This window comes from Coniophora puteana (assembly GCF_000271625.1).
Source record: "Coniophora puteana RWD-64-598 SS2 unplaced genomic scaffold CONPUscaffold_8, whole genome shotgun sequence".
NCBI lineage: Eukaryota > Fungi > Basidiomycota > Agaricomycetes > Boletales > Coniophoraceae > Coniophora > Coniophora puteana.
This window is the reverse complement of record NW_006913060.1, coordinates 948,274-963,605: the sequence shown is the minus strand read 5'-3', so window position 1 is coordinate 963,605 and position 15,332 is coordinate 948,274. Positions and strand designations below refer to the sequence as shown.

General features: G+C 52.5%; 5 protein-coding genes across 5 annotated transcripts; 2 read left to right on the top strand and 3 right to left on the bottom strand.

Moving 5' to 3' along the window:
- Positions 1-182: 182 nt before the first annotated feature.
- Positions 183-2,414, top strand: CONPUDRAFT_74110 (uncharacterized protein; the record flags this gene model as incomplete). The annotated part of the gene is made up of 3 exons (XM_007771637.1): positions 183-302; positions 371-1,222; positions 1,359-2,414. 3 exons carry the CDS (start codon positions 183-185, stop codon positions 2,412-2,414), a joined length of 2,028 nt encoding a protein of 675 aa, XP_007769827.1.
- Positions 2,415-2,596: 182 nt separating this feature from the next.
- CONPUDRAFT_155153 (uncharacterized protein) lies at positions 2,597-4,967 on the bottom strand (the record flags this gene model as incomplete). Its single annotated transcript, XM_007771917.1, has 6 exons — positions 2,597-3,022; positions 3,074-3,723; positions 3,777-4,144; positions 4,214-4,370; positions 4,424-4,576; positions 4,628-4,967. The coding sequence occupies 6 exons, from the start codon at positions 4,965-4,967 to the stop codon at positions 2,597-2,599; spliced, it is 2,094 nt and encodes a 697-aa protein (XP_007770107.1).
- A 1,733-nt stretch (positions 4,968-6,700) lies between these two features.
- On the bottom strand, positions 6,701-8,152 carry CONPUDRAFT_166468 (uncharacterized protein; the record flags this gene model as incomplete). Its single annotated transcript, XM_007771916.1, has 2 exons — positions 7,887-8,152; positions 6,701-7,832 (listed from the first exon to the last, which is right to left on the bottom strand). Exons 1-2 carry the CDS (start codon positions 8,144-8,146, stop codon positions 6,701-6,703), a joined length of 1,392 nt encoding a protein of 463 aa, XP_007770106.1. The 5' UTR covers positions 8,147-8,152.
- Positions 8,153-9,326: 1,174 nt separating this feature from the next.
- CONPUDRAFT_155151 (calcium ATPase transmembrane domain M-containing protein) lies at positions 9,327-13,246 on the top strand (the record flags this gene model as incomplete). Its single annotated transcript, XM_007771915.1, has 15 exons — positions 9,327-9,379; positions 9,439-9,736; positions 9,787-9,852; positions 9,907-10,166; positions 10,220-10,577; positions 10,634-10,789; positions 10,845-11,365; positions 11,422-11,647; positions 11,702-12,077; positions 12,130-12,236; positions 12,290-12,437; positions 12,492-12,568; positions 12,626-12,798; positions 12,865-13,156; positions 13,220-13,246. The coding sequence occupies 15 exons, from the start codon at positions 9,327-9,329 to the stop codon at positions 13,244-13,246; spliced, it is 3,138 nt and encodes a 1,045-aa protein (XP_007770105.1).
- Positions 13,247-13,439: 193 nt separating this feature from the next.
- On the bottom strand, positions 13,440-15,005 carry CONPUDRAFT_106436 (rab geranylgeranyltransferase). Its single transcript, XM_007771914.1, has 8 exons — positions 14,907-15,005; positions 14,695-14,848; positions 14,516-14,632; positions 14,238-14,453; positions 14,047-14,180; positions 13,888-13,986; positions 13,760-13,835; positions 13,440-13,704 (listed from the first exon to the last, which is right to left on the bottom strand). Exons 1-8 carry the CDS (start codon positions 14,964-14,966, stop codon positions 13,574-13,576), a joined length of 987 nt encoding a protein of 328 aa, XP_007770104.1. The 5' UTR covers positions 14,967-15,005; the 3' UTR covers positions 13,440-13,573.
- Between the last annotated feature and the right edge of the window lie 327 nt (positions 15,006-15,332).

The window sequence follows — 15,332 nt, the reverse complement described above, 5'->3', positions numbered from 1 at the left end:
GACGCGCGCGCGTCGCCACTTCGTATGCCAATACCTTATACGTCGCCCCAAGGCATTCACCTGGGGTCAGATAAGACATCTGGCGCGAGGGGAGTGTGTTCATTCTCTCCTTTCGCCCACATCCTTTACTCGCGAGACCTGTGGTCTCGCTCAACGATCACTACTTACCCATTTCTGCATTCATGTGGGCCCCGCACGTCCTGGCGACGGGCGACCTCCTCTGTCCGTTCTGCACCGTTCAAACTCCCCTCAAGCCCTTTCTTTGCGTTGATGGTGAATACGAAGGTCGAGTCGGGATCAAGGTATGTTTTCATTCAAATATCAAACCTTGTACTACAAGATCTAAGCTGATATCCTCGGGTTCTCTTAGTGCTATAAGCCGCACAAGATACCGCGGGCGACTTGTCACTATCCTTCAGGTGTAGCTCCTCCTGCCGAGGTACTTGCACGCGCTATTACCAACCCCAAGACCACCTCCCCGTTTCCCTCTCCCTCCTCCAGCACACAAGCTTTGGCGACATCTCCCAGTCCATCTCAGTCAGCTGTTCCTCTGCCGGATGATACTCTCCGGCTGTCTACCTCGGCGACGTTGGCTCCCTTTCCCATGTTGGCTACTCCCCCCTCGTCGATGCCACCTCTTCCGACAGCAACTGCTCCTCCCATAAAGAAGTCCCGGCGCGCCCGCGCGTCTGACTTCGTGCCGAAGCTCAGCAGCAAGGTGCTGTGCACGCATCCGGCCGGATGCAGCTCTCGCCAACCAACCGCCGCGTATACATGCGAGCGGAATATGTGCGCGAAGCACTGCGGTGCTGAAGGAGGGTGCAACACGGCTCGTCACCCGGATTGTCGCAAGCACATCAGTCTGGGTCCGGCCCTCGTCTCTAACGACCTAATCAACCCCACACTTCTTACCGTCGACTCCTCGCAGCATGTAGCCTCCGACAAAGGCAAGCAGAAGGCCGTCAACCCAGACATAGTGCTCCTGACTTCGTCAACTGCTCCCCCGCCCCCGTCTGCTATTGCATCTTCGTCAGCTGTTCCAAACTCCAACCCACTGACCCCACTACCAGGCACACGCCATACAAGGCACCTCAAGGCAGCGTGGAATGGCCAGTATGCAGTTGACAAGGATGCAATGGCTCGCAACATCAGCGGCGAGCACGAGCGGAAGGCTCGCATCAAGGATGACGGCAAGACGCTTCGAGTGTTCATTTATAAGACGGTACGTGCAGTATTCCAGTATTCATGTTATTATGCTCATCTCGCCTTAGCCCAAAGCAGAACCTCGTCTATTCTATCTACACGGACGAGCTCACCTGCCAACATTCCCCCACTTCTCATTGATAGGCCTTGCACAGGCACTCCCGCTGCGTGCAGGGTTTCTCGACAACGACACCTGCGTCGACAAGTGGGACCGCGAGCTTAGGGCATGGGCATCTTGGGACGTCAACACCAGCTACCCAGTCCGTGACCGGGACACGCTAGTCTTCAAGCTCGCCGACATCGAGCATGTGGACTGCCCCCGTCTCCACGAGTTCACTAGCTCGCAGGTGCAGCGTCCGGCGCACCTTCTCAACGACCAGTCAGTCGTGTTGATGCGCAAGTGTGCGCCGCCTTCGCCCTCGTTATCTGGCTCCTCTTCGTCACCTCCGCCGTTCTCGCCTGACCCACCGTTCAAATGCGACAGGCCCGAGTCAAAACGGCGCAGGATCAACCATGATCCACCTTCTCCCTCGTCGACAGCGACAGCTACACCCTCCAAGCGGCCACTTCTGCTAGCAAAGGCCAGATCTCTGGCTGGCTTCCCCCGTCCCATGCTACCTATCTCCCTCAAGACAGTTGTTCCCCCGCCATCTCCACTACCACCATCGCCTATACGACCTGCACTTGCGGCTGTTGATCCTGACGGCCCACTTCTGTGGCCTCGTGACTGGCATGCCTGCGATGTCATCGAGGGATTGCTCATGATGCGCAATCCCTCACTGAGCCACATGGGCGTCGCGAAGGCCTTCGAGCACGTCTTCGGTGAGGATTATCATAAGTCCACAGCATACGACGCGTGTAAGCGCTGGGAGAGGTTTGGCGGTCTCGACCCTCACCCTCGGGACGTGCTCTACACAGCTAGGAACACCGACGAGGGCAAATGGACAGAGGTCAGTGGGGAGGTCAAGCTCAGAAAACGCGGGAAGAAGACGACTAGCTCTCGACTGGCTGAGGCCATCGACCGTGCCCTTGCCTCAGCGCCGTATGCCAGCGGATCGTTGATCCCTGATCCATCAGACCCCCCTGTGGTCATCAAAACCGAGCCGGTTGAGATTCAGCTAACCTGGGACGTCGATTACCCGTTGTCGCAGCTGTCGCCGTTGTTTCCACCTGCAGAGGACATGGACATGGACTCCTCTCATTTCTCATAGCAGACGTAGACATCTTATTCATGTATCGTACTTACATCACTATTCCCCTTCTCCTCATGTACATAACTTAGTTTTGTAATTAATGAACCGTTCATTATCAGTCAAACACAGTGGGGAACATATCAATATTCTCTAGCTACACATAAAACACAAGGTAAAAATAGAGAAAAGATGCAGACGTTCTAATCTTCGAGAGGAGAGAGGTTTGGACATTTACCCTTGGCCTTGAGCAACGAAACTACCTCGGCATTTCGAAGGCGAACCATCTCATCAAGGAAAAAGTCATACCGAGTTGGTGTCATCTCCCGAAGCATAGCATGGTACGACCCAAGCCAGACGTTGACTTGCTCAGCGATGCTGCTGTTGAACCACCAGGACTTGCCGTCGTCTGAGAGGAGCTCCGGGTAGTCGGCCGGGTTGCAATGTAGCTGGCAATACTCATGCGTCTCCTTGTGCTTGTTGAGGAGGTGGAAGGGGTCGACGCACATGCCAACATCATCCCACCACGGGTCATTCTGTGCCTGACGTTTGGCGTCGCATGCAGTGTCGTATATCCAGTGCTCAGGTTTCTGAGCACCGGGGATCGTGAAGACCCGCTTAACAAAGTCCTATTAAGCCATGTATCATTAGATAGCGTGAAACTAAGGGAAATAACATACCAGAACATTAGAGACGGCTTCGGCGCCGACAAGGGTTGCACGAGCCAGTATGACTCCACATGGCCAAACGATAGTGACCTCGCAGCAGGAGCGACGGCGGGCGAGGAGGATCTTGAAGCGTTTTGGCTGCTTCGGTTGATGCACAGGCTTTGTCTGGCCTTGAGTGCTGGTGCTGGTGGATGAAGCATCTGCGATGCTGGTGACGGTGGTGACGGTCTCGGAGACGTCGTCAGCGACGCCAACATTTACAGGGCGACTGTTGACGTGTTGAAGAATGTTTCCGGCCGAATCGATCTCGTACCACTCTTCGCTGTCGTCGAGCAGTGCTGTGTCGGTCTCCTCATCGATGGATGCTTCCGGGCGCGAAGTCTTGCAGCGAGCGAGCCGTTCCTTGAGTGCGAACATGGACTGCCCGCGGTTCCGACTCTTGATCTCCATATCCCGGTGTGATTTGTCATCGCAAGTGCTCTTCGTGCGCTCAGTTGGAGAAATCGAGCGCTCGCAGTTTTCGACAGCGCATATGTTGGCGAGGTATTTGTGGTCGTCGCAGAAGTGATTTGTCTTCTTGTCGAGCGCGTTGAGACATCGGAAAATCTTACAGACAAAATGTCCGATCGTAATCCCGTCAGAGACGGCCACTTGACACTTCCCTGTGCAAGGTATCAGCAATCTGAAGCAGTGAGATGAATAGAAAGCTACTCACAGCGTTTTATACCCTCATCCGTCTCCACCTCCCAAACGCGCATACAACCGTCACAGTAGTGACGAAGCTCGGGCTGGCCAAGCCGCACGATGCGTTCATTCCGCTCTCGCATGGCCGTTTCATAGCGGTCCCGATGGCTACCTTGGTGAGGTACCGAGAGAGGGTACTCCTCTCCAATCGCCTTTCGGTCGCGTAAGAGCGCTAGGACAGTGAATCCTACCCAGATCTGCTCTGGGGTCATATGAGGACTAAAGCGCAGAGCGAAGTCGGTGGGATCGAGGCGGGAGTAGCTGTAGTAGCTGTCAAAGCTGGGGCCGTTCCGCGCAAAAGCGTCCTCGTATATCTTTGCGCATGCAGTCGCAGAGGTTCTGTCGTGTAGTGTGGCACTGTTAGTGCTAGACAACTTGAATAAATGTCTGTGGAAATGAAAGACGTACGAAGATACGCGCATTGCAGTAGTGAACATCTCCATGAGTCGGATGTCGATGTAGTGATGATTGTCGACTTCGATGTACTCGGGAATCTCGTCGTAGAATGTGCGAGTGAGATTGTCGTCGTGAATGTAATAGTTATGATGATATTGATGTCGGCAGGCTGAAATGACAATCAGGAATGACAACCCATCGTCAGATAAATGGGCTACACACTGCCGCAGGTAAAGTTAACGAGACTGGCCATCTGGACGCCGTGTTCAAGGGTGAACACGACCGCTTCGTGTATGTCTTGCCGGCGAAGCTCATTGTTGTTGTCGCAGAGGGAGTTCGTACATGTTGTATTTGGTGGGTGTAGCGAGATTAGCGCTGGGGTGAATAGGTCAGGATCATAGAAAGCTGTGAGCATAGGCGACGCACGAATTCCCCTCTTCCATCCTGTCCTTTCAAATATCGCCACCAATCGCTGAGAACGTTCCTTCATGCGTGGCTTGGTCCAGATATGCTCCTTGAGGGCTTTCCAGAGCGCCTCCAGCTGTGATAAATCGAGGTAAGTGACATCGGCGAGCCATCCAATGAATGCTTCGGGAATGTATGAAGGCGGCGAGCAGCTGCTCTGCGAAGATCGTTGGACAATCATGAAGGCATGTCGAACCTCGCAGCAGGCCTCTATGAAGTCTTGAAGCTGGTCCATGGTCAGGGTCTCGAGCTCGGGAAAGTTCGTGAGCCGCCGATAGAGCTTGAATACATTGTCGGACATAGATTAGGATATGGGAGATGTGGGAGATGTGGTGCGACGGCAGAGAGATACGAAGGTAGGTTGATTTCATTGGTATGTATACGGTACAGGGGCTAATCGACTATTACGGAGTGGCTGACGCGCAGACGCGCGGCAGTCACAAGTGGCTGATTTTGGTTGTGGCTGTGCATGCCGGATGGGCCGTTCGCGCGCGCGCCGGACGATTCGAATTCCCCAGTAACCTGGGAATCTCGGGGGCAAAACTGCGCCTTCGGATGAGTCTCCGACTTCCGAACGACGAATTTGTTCGTTGCCGTGCCCTAGTGATTGTCTCCATATTATACTCTACTCAAAACCCCTTGCGAGCTCGAATGGTTTACGGACTGGTACGACCTTATAACTTGATACTTCAAAAAGATGCTCCATGATATTATAGCGTATGAATTGTGATGACTAACGTTGTGTCCAGTCAGCGCCCGTGTCCTAGCATTTCTTCGGGATCGTTGAATTCAACTTTCTAGGTCGCATTGCGGCATCCCCCAGTGGAAATAGTTTGTATGCATGACCGACATGCGTTGAGCTTGTTATTGCATGTCGCGACATCGCTATGATCGGACGTGAACCAGAGTGCGGCGCGGCGTATCTTAGGCGTGTCACCGGTAGTTGTGCGTAGATTCTCATTGGATTCTCAGTTTAATATAAGGCGAGTAGCTAGGGATTAATATTAACCACCGAAGTAGTCGGGCCCGAAATAGTCTCACGAGTTCTCTGTGCGCGAGCTTTGATTGCTGGAGGACCATGTGAAGCGCGGACAATGAGCTTTGCATCTTTCTACTAGTTAATACCAGCCAACGGGACCGACCCCACAACTCATGGATAGTTTACTAAAACTATCAGGGGACGAAATGAACTTGATAACCTCCGAGGCTATTTCTGGTAGACGGGATCACCGTTAAAAGTCGCGAGATTAGTTTAAGACAACGTTATCAGCTTGATGACTTATGAAGATTCTCAGAGACGCGGTACCACTGCAACATCGTAACGATTAAAACCACCACATGCACTTGTCCTGTTAGATTAATGGACGTTAGGAGTGGGCACTCCAAGACAAGAGTGAAGCTTTCCCCAGGGTCCTGAGAGTATAAATCGAAGGTTCCATGAGTCGAGGAATCAAGATGGGTCCCACTTCAAAGCGCTTCCCGTGTTTTCATCCGAGGTGTACGTTCGGCTCTGATCAACGCTCTGCCACTGATATACATCATGCAGCAATTCAGTGAGTTCTCTAACAAGACCCTGCTTTCTCTGTTTGATTCATACCTCCTTTGTTCCTTTACCTCAGCTTGAGAGAAAAGCGGCTCAATTGTCCAGACTGCAATCATTGTACGGCAGACCCGTCTGCACTTACAAGGCACCGAAAGCGCATTCACCACTATAAACCTCTGCGTCGTGGTCCAGTTCCATATGCATCCTCAAACCAGAAAGACGAATTTGTTTCCATTGACGATTGTGACGTACACAATCAAAAATACGAGACAGACAAACCCGCCAAGTTCTGTGCAGAGTGCTTTGAATGGATATTCGTTGGTAAGGGCTAGTATTCTTCTGTGGAATGCGATGTTGTGCTCGAACTGTTTTTTTTTAGAAATGGATCACATTTCTGGTAGCTGAACGTTGAACTGTCGGTTTACTTTCTCAAAAGTGGGGAGCATTCTGATAATTTAAAAAATTCTGGTTAATGCGAAATAATGTAGGAATCATTGCTCGAATAAACCATTGCTTTTCATCTCAGCTTGGTATGTCAAAGCCTTAAGTAGGATTCCCCAGGCAGTCCCAACCTCGACCCAAAGCTCTCGCCCATAATATCCTATCTCCTCTAAGTTATCTTTGAGCGTATTTAGGCGCTTCATAGTATTAATGAGGCTGGAGGTAGACCCCTCGTGCATCTCGTCTAGCTCAGAAATCTCTCGAGCAATCGTATCAACGGTTCTGACGGAGCCTGAAGGGTTGACGTGAATCAGTTTCTTTCGTAATATTCTTCGAGAACAAGTCCCGCTTAGCTTTAAGACGCTCTGTGGAATATTGAGTTTCGGAAGAGACCCAGTAGCGGCATCGAGAATCGCACGTTTACGCTTGCGCCTCTTGGTGCATCCATCGTCGACAACTGCGTCACGCGGAAGCGGATGAAGAAGGTCACGGATCCACTCGGGTAGGACGGAGCGCATGAGCTTGGCCTGGTTCCGCGTGTGAATCCACACAAGCAGGTCGTGCCACCCGTCGAGCTTGCAAACGCGCATGAAAACGAACGGGAGCGTGTCAGGCCGGTATTTCGGGAGGACAGAGAGGTCCGTGAGATTTGGGACGTGAAGAGCGAAGAGCGTGTCGTTTATTGGCTGTAGAAGAGCAGGGCGAGAGTCATGAGAGCCGGCGACGAAGAGTACGAGAATGTGTGTAGGCCCTATAGGGCGACGGGAGGTTGTCGTCTCGGAGGTGCTTGGGTTGAAAGGTGCTTCTAGGGGTAAAGAATGGGTGGACGATTGAGACGTGAAGACGGGAGACTGGGCATCTGATGTGTTGCAATGTGATAGGTCTCTGGGATTTTTGCTTGTCGGAAATAAGAGTTGCTCGATACCAGGAAATCTCGAGGCTACAGTAGACGGAGAGCGTCTATGCCTCTTCAGCCGCTGAGGGTTAGAGACACCGAACTCGAGTGGTCTCGGAGTAGACGTCGAAGTAGTAATAACGGATGATGTTTCAGCAGGGGTGACAACAGAGCTACTCGCCTCATTTATTACCTTCAAAGGCTCGCCATGGTAAAGCCAGATCTCCCGTGGCACCTCCGCGGACTCGAGTTGAGCGTGATTACAGCGCTTGCTCTTGTACAACCAGCTTTCATCGACAATCAGAAAAACGAATCGTGGAGTACAACAAAGTTGGACTTACCTGTCATATTGCCTGCGAGCAGTACGAAGCTTGAGGGCGAGCCTAATTTCCTCGATGTTATTGGAGCTCGTGAACAGCCTTTTATGGTCAGGATCTAAGTCGCAAATCGCCTGCATATCGATGGTACGTTCCGGAGGAAGGGGTCCATCATAACATGGTACAGCACGATAAACAGAGATGTCTTCTTTGAACGAGGTCGCACTGGAGAATGCCGGTGGGCCTGAGCACAGAGTCAGGATGGGAACGAAGGTGGGGCTCATCAGCGGGATGGGAAATTGAGAGCAGGAGTGTCGGTGTCGATTAGGGTATTTAAGTACGGTACAATGTGAAAGAAAGCGATGTGCGGATGCTGGATTAAGCAGGGGAGTCGTTCCAAATGTGAATAACAAAACAACCAAGTGCTGCGTTTTTTAAGCGATCGCCGAGCATCTCATGGGTAACACCAGTCCAAGCGTCTCTTTCGCTACCTATGCGTTTGCTTGGTCTGGGATCGCGTCGGGTCAAAGCATCACGCTAAAGGCAAATAGACAAAGTGTTAAGCTTTAGAGCGTGGAACGAGATATAGTCTCGCCAGCGCGATGACCTTCTCCACAACCTTAACGATTGTTTGGCTAGAAAAGCCATGCATCATGGTTCCCCGCCTAAACGATAGTAGTGAAGCGCGGTTGTAGCCTGACCTTGAGCTGTATAGAATGAGCCCGTTCAGCTTGTAAAACATAAGCAGTGCCGAAGCGATGTTGGTCTTGTGCGATAGGTGCTTGAGGAAGCGCAATAAAGGAAGGAGACAAGGACCGCTGGCGTACGTTCCCATTACACTGTCATGACAACATCTCGACAGCTGGGTATGGTCGCAAGAACGGCCCGGATTTCCCCATTCGACTCTTGTGAGTAAAGCTGTGCACCTCGTCAGCTTTGCCCTTTGCTTTTTGAAGACTTTGGTGTATGAAAGCACACCCACTTGTTCTAACCTCGATCCACTGGACCTTCGTGCTTTGCGATAAATCCTAGTCGTGTGTTTCGAAGAAACTTTCAAATTCTTGAACAGCCTGTCCATCGCTGTTTCGGAAACCAACTTTCTTTCTGCATTTTTCACCTCACCGCTGACAAGTGCGCTGATTTTGCCAGTGACGCCCTAATCTCAACGCCACCTCCACCGACAAGTAAAGCGAACCCTCGCAATGTTGCCATCAACTCCCATCAGCTCGGGCCCGCTCACCCGACATTCCGATGTTACCGTCTCGCAGGAACATCTGTCTTGATTGGGCGGTCCTGAATGGCAGAAGTCGCGCACCCCTCTGAGCCACCCGCAGCAATGGCAGAAAACGCTCATTTCAGTGCTATGCTCCGTCTTGGGCTTATGGTAGGCGCAGATAAAAACGGCTGCTCAACTACCTATGGATGTCTCTTCGACTGTTCTTCCCATCCCGATCTCCTCTTCCTATGCAGCGTACCAGCACGATTGGAGCCCGCTCAAGTCATGGCATTCCCATAGAGTACGTCTCCCTCCTTTTCTCTCTATCATTTCACGCTAATATTATCTATCTCAATCAAGTTATCGAACACTCTCCATTCGTGTGGACGAGCGTGATCTCCCACAGAAGACAACTTCGGCCGATCCTGTCGACGCTATCGCAAACATCGACGTCCACCTCATCAGCACCGAAGATGTCTTCACCCGATACTCTACCCACCCAGATATGGGACTCGAGCCAGCCTCTGTCGAGCGCAAGCTCACGGCTCAGGGGAAGAACCTCATCAGCCCGCCACCGACCCAGTACTGGAAGAAGGGTCTCAACTACGTTTTTGGCGGCTTTAACTTCCTGATGTGGCTTGCTTTCATTCTCGTTCTCGTAAGTCTCTCGATGTATGCGCAGGGATAAGGCTGAAGTACTGTTTATAGCTGTCTTATGAGCCGCTCGGGGGCTCTACACCCGCTGCCTTCAACCTAGGCGTTGCGGTGCTTTTGGTAAGTTGTTTTGGTACCACAAACAACGTTTCTGGGTTTCACCGCCTCTGGTAGATAATCGTCATCGCCGTGTCCGCGCTCTTCTATGCCCTCGTTGACTGGAATGCGTCGAGGATCATGAAGTCTATCAAGTCCCTGATCGCCGAGGACGCTGCAGTCATCCGCGAGGGCAAGCAACAAATGATACCCGCTGCCGACATCGTCGTCGGTGATCTTATCGCTCTCGCTTCCGGAGACCGAGTCCCCGCGGACCTCCGCATCGTCCAGGCCTCTTCAGACCTGCGCTTCGACCGGTCCCTTCTGACAGGCGAGAGGTGTATAACCAATCTCTGCAGCCGCCGCTTGAGCCTAACAGTGTCCACCGCAGTGACATGATCCCCGGCTCACTCACCGCAACGTCAGACAACGCGCTCGAGACGCGCAATCTCGCGCTGACGTCGACGTTCGTCGTGCAGGGCAGCTGCACCGGCGTTGCGTTCGCCACTGGTGACCGCACGGTGATGGGCCGTCTCGTGTCCATGTCGGGGGACACCAAGTTCAAGCTGACGACGATCCAGCGGGAGGTGTGGTACTTCACGAAGATCATCTCGGTTGTTGCGCTGTCGTTCTTCTCCCTCTCCCTTCTGCTTTGGGGTGTCTGGCTGCGCACATCGTATCCTGGGTTCGCGACTGCGAGCATGGCCATCGTGAACTCGATAGGCTGTTTGACTGCTTTCGTCCCTCAGGTATACTTTGTGTTTCACTTCATATACTGAAAATACTGACGATTTCTGTCTCTCAGGGTCTCCCTGTCTCCGTTGCCCTCTCGCTCACGGTCATCGCACGTCGCATGAGCAAGCGCCACGTCCTTGTCAAGAACCTGGCCACCATTGAAACCCTTGGTTGCATGTCCGTTCTCTGTTCAGACAAGACCGGTACTCTGACCGCCGGGAAAATGGTGAGATCTCTCCCTCTTCGTCTGCTCTTCATGTACCCACTCACTTTGCTTTTAGTTTGTTGAGAACTTTGCGTTCATCGACCGCTCCGTTAACGTCAATGAGGACCTCGATAACGCCATCGCTGCCAACAACAAGCCCCTAGCCGGTCTGACCGCGCTCCACCAGGTAGCCCGCCTCTGTAACGCAGCCAAGTTCGACGGATCCGCGAAAGCCGACGTTCCCATCGCAGACCGTGCCGTCAAAGGAGACCCGACCGACACGGCGCTCCTCCGCTTCTCCGACGGGCTCGTTATCCCGGACCTCGGCATCGACTCGGCTCAGCTCCTTAGCAAATTGGAGAAGATCTTCGAGATCCCGTTCAACTCGAAGAACAAATGGGCTATGACGGTCGTCAGGAAGAAGGGCTCAGACGAGACGTTTATGCTCGTCAAGGGTGGGCCGGATGTGCTCTTCGGGGCGTGCTCGAGGGTTATGCTGGCTGATGGAAGCGAGACACCGCTGGACGCTCGTGCGCGGCAGGAGCTAACGACGCTCCAGAGTGAGTGGTCGAGCGAGGGACAGCGTGTGCTTGCTCTGTACGTGTCCGTAGCCTTGTTCGTAATTTGGACCTTTCTGATTGGGGATTTCGCAGCTGCCGTCGTTCCCTAGACGGACTCAAGCCTGGCCTCAATGCCAACGAGATGGAAGAGCTCATGTACGCCGAACTCCAGGAGCTCACTCTCATTGGCCTTGTTGGGATTCGCGACCCGCCCCGCTCGGATGTGCCTGCTGCTATCGAGGTGATCCGCAGAGCTGGAGTCAGGGTCTTCATGGTCACCGGTGACTTCAAGCTTACCGCAGTTTCTATCGCACGTCAGGTAAACTCCAAACGTTTCGCAATGACGTCGGTTCGCTCATTAGTATGCTCAAAGGTTGGTATTGTCAGCCAGAAGCACATCGACAGCCTCGCAGACGTTCAGCTACTCCATAAAGAAGGTCACTTCGCCCCCCGTAACAAGTCATTGCGCAAGCCCGACCCCGACGATCCTATCCGTGCACTCGTTCTCACCGGCGATGAAGTCTCATGTCTCAGCTCCTCGGACTGGGACGTCATCACAACTTTGTACACCGAGATTGTGTTTGCGCGTATGACGCCAGACCAGAAGATGCGCATCGTCGAGGAAATCAAGGCCCGCGGGGACAATACGGTCGCTGTCACCGGTGATGGTGTCAACGACGCGCCAGCGCTCAAGGCTGCTGATATCGGCGTGGCGATGGGAAGTGGAAGCGATGTTGCAAAGGAAGCAGGTGCGTACATGCACATTACGCATCTAATGAGCATTACTGATCGGTTTCATAGCGGCTCTTGTTCTGCTCAACAACGACTTTGCTTCCATCCCCGTTGCAATTGAGATGGGTCGCTTGGTCTTTGATAATCTTCGCAAAGTCACATTGTTCTTGATGACAGTGCGTTTCGCACTTGTTTCTCGTGCTTGGCGAAAGTATCTGACGTTTCATAGGCTGGAAGTTACGGGGAGTTCATGGCGACTTTCTCGAACGTCTTTCTTGGGATGCAGATCCCCATGAGCTCGTATCTCCAAGTATGCTTCTGTATCACAAACGACGTGGTTATGGCGGTGTCCCTGATGTACGAGAAAGCCGAGGCTGGTAAGGGTCAATTTATGATGGCTTTCTGATAGTGTTTGTCTGATGGTATGAAAGACCTCATGCTCCGCAAACCCCGCAATGTGCGCACTGATCGCCTGGCGGACTGGAAGGTCTTCTTTCAGGTTTACTTTGTAAGTTAAAGCACAACCCTCCTTTTCGCATCATCCTTTAATTATTTTCGCTCAAAGGTGACCGGCTTGATGCAATGGGTGTGCGCGATGGCCATGTGGTTCCTCTACATGTCACAGCACGGACTCGGCTTTTACAATGTCTTTCTCGTATACAACAAGTGGACTAGTGGATGGCAAGGCTACAGCACCAGCCAACTCACACACTTTGCCTCAGTCGGCGAGTGTTGCTAGTACGTGACCTGGTTCCACAACAATATTGTCTTTTATTTCTCCCTTGCTAACTGCGGTTCTTGAAGCTACGTGACGCTCGTCATTATGCAGTGGGGCGGCCTTATGGCCGCACGGAACCGTCGCGTTTCGATTCTCACGTCTAACCCTCTATGGGGCCCTCGCAAGAACCTCGTCATTATTCCGAGCATGATCACCACCATCTTGATTGCCATCGTCAACTTCTACGGGCCAGGTCTTCAGCATGTTTTTGCTACCGCGCCTATCCCCGGCATATTCTGGGGTCTGCCATTCGCATTCGCGCTGGGCATTGTGATCTTCGACGAGGCAAGGAAGCTCGTGGTACGGACTTATCCAAAGGTGTGTTCCGTCATCATCGTTGTGAACCTGAGTGAAAGCTAACGCAGGAAAAATTCTTTACAGTCGTTTATTGCGAAAATTGCATGGTAGAGATATACCAGTCATCCCTACTACACAATGTATCATCAGAACAGTGGATAACTTCTCTTTGCCGATGTTAGCTGCGCTACTCACATGTCACGCACAATTGTTCCGAACCTAATTATAAGGCCACGCTCTCGCAGCATACATCGCGAGGGACATGCTGTTATACACACAGTGGCTCGTAACTCTGGGCAATGGTCGCGAGGACAATACTGTGCGGTTGCGGGTGCGCATCGCAAACCACAACGTATCGATATATTGAAAATGCGAGCATAGGTCTGTGTTGTATCTTAACTGATCCTAGGTTTATCATATACTACTAGACGTCCTTTATTACACTCCGAGGGTTCTTCGCGGAAGTGCCTTCCAACCTTTACGTAGACCCATCTTCTCGATTATGGGAGCAGGCATGCAGTAGACGGGATCAAGGTCGACCAAGCCAGGATAGCCGAGAAGAGACAGGCCTAAAGGTGTCGATTAGGATGTGAACTTTACGATACAAATTTCGCTGGAGCATACCAGCGATGCCAAAATGAATGTGGAATACGTCGGGCTCGTCTCCAGGGCGATCGGCTATGCCACCTCTATCCGTATCCTGAGGAGATGTTTTGCCGATGTTAAGTGAGTTCTATCGATGTAACACTCACTTGCGCAGAGAGAATGAACTTTGTTAGCTTGTCGGAATCGATCCATGAAAGCTTTCCCAACGTCGATAACGCAGATAGCACCCAGAAGCTATAGCAGACCTAAGGTGCAGACGATGCTATCAACGGGCTTGATTCGAAGTGAGGGAGAGAAAAACCTACGTCTTCAAGCTTCTCGGGGCGACCGTTCAAGCCTCCGTTGGGAAGCTGTCGCTCGGACAGCCACCAGCAAAGCGAGGGCTGGTCGATCTCGTCTAGTCTGTCCAAAATGGCGAGCGCAGCCACGCATACGAAGACTGAGCATACGCCTTGAGTCAAAGAGCGAAATTTTACATGCATGCGCGAGGATTTACCTTGTCCAGAATGACTTTCCGCCCCAGCCGTATTTCCAAACCCGCCATCGTAGTTCCGACATTGACGGATATAGGAAACAGTCTTCTCGACGTCCAGCTCGGAGAGGCGGCCAAGGAGGGACAGTGCGTTTACGGCGATATAAGAAAACCGTGTGTCGATCTCGCCCCACATGTCACCCGCGAACACGCCGGAAGGCTGTTGCAGGGACAGGATGACTAGTGTGGTCGTCATGGTCAACGCGTCGGTCAGGCATTGAATCAGGGTAATGCAAGCTTACACTTTGTGACTCGATCGACGTCGATTCTGTCGAGCGCATCGTGAGTGACCAGGATCTGGATGGCACTAAGTGTCGAGAGGATGTGGGCATCGTGGTCCGGGTGCGCGCCAAAAGCCCCTATCGACTGAACGGGTTCATGATCACGAATCGCGTCTGGCATAGGAAGACGGAGAGCGCACCTGCTTCGTCGTCCCAGCAGCTCATAACGTATTCTATCATCTCCTCTCTGTCGAGTGCTTCCTTGTGGCCCATGATGCAGAGGGCGGTGAGGCCCCAGTAGATGGCGTTCATACGAAGGTGGGCGGTCATATGATAGGACAGGTCATCTTTGCTCTGCAAATGAGTGTAAGCCCGGAGGAGGGTGAAGTGGATTCATTTCAGGAGAACGCACATTTCCAAGGTTCTGTATGTACTGTACGTGCTTGTCGATGAGCAAATGCGAGTCTGCCATCTGGACGTTGCTTTGCCCTTGCACTTGCCTCGCGATGTCTGACTGATGAGTCGGTGGGAAAGCTGGGACGCGAATGGACCTGCCCTAAGCGAGGGAAAGCGCGGTCTGGAAAGTCCCGGAGCGCGTCTCTATCGCGTCCCCCTTCGCAGACAAATTCATGATTCCATGAATCTTCCCTATAAGCCACAACCCGGATATGTTTGGATTGCTGATACCAGAAGCTTGACGACGAAGACAAAACTACCCCGCTGCGTTTTCAATCAGGGGCAAATGACCATGCTGGTGAAGGCAAATGGACCTAATTCTCCGGACGGCAAGATGACTACGGGAGGGACCCAGACCACGGAGGCAGAATCTTGGCTATGA

Coding starts and splice junctions, on each gene's coding strand:
- CONPUDRAFT_106436 (XM_007771914.1), bottom strand. CDS start 14,966: ATGGCAGACTCGCATTTGCTCATCGACAAGCACGTACAGTACATACAG. Junction 14,849..14,906: donor ACATACAGAACCTTGGAAAT/GTGCGTTCTCCT, acceptor ACTCATTTGCAG/AGCAAAGATGACCTGTCCTA. Junction 14,454..14,515: donor CGTCGATCGAGTCACAAAGT/GTAAGCTTGCAT, acceptor CGACCACACTAG/TCATCCTGTCCCTGCAACAG.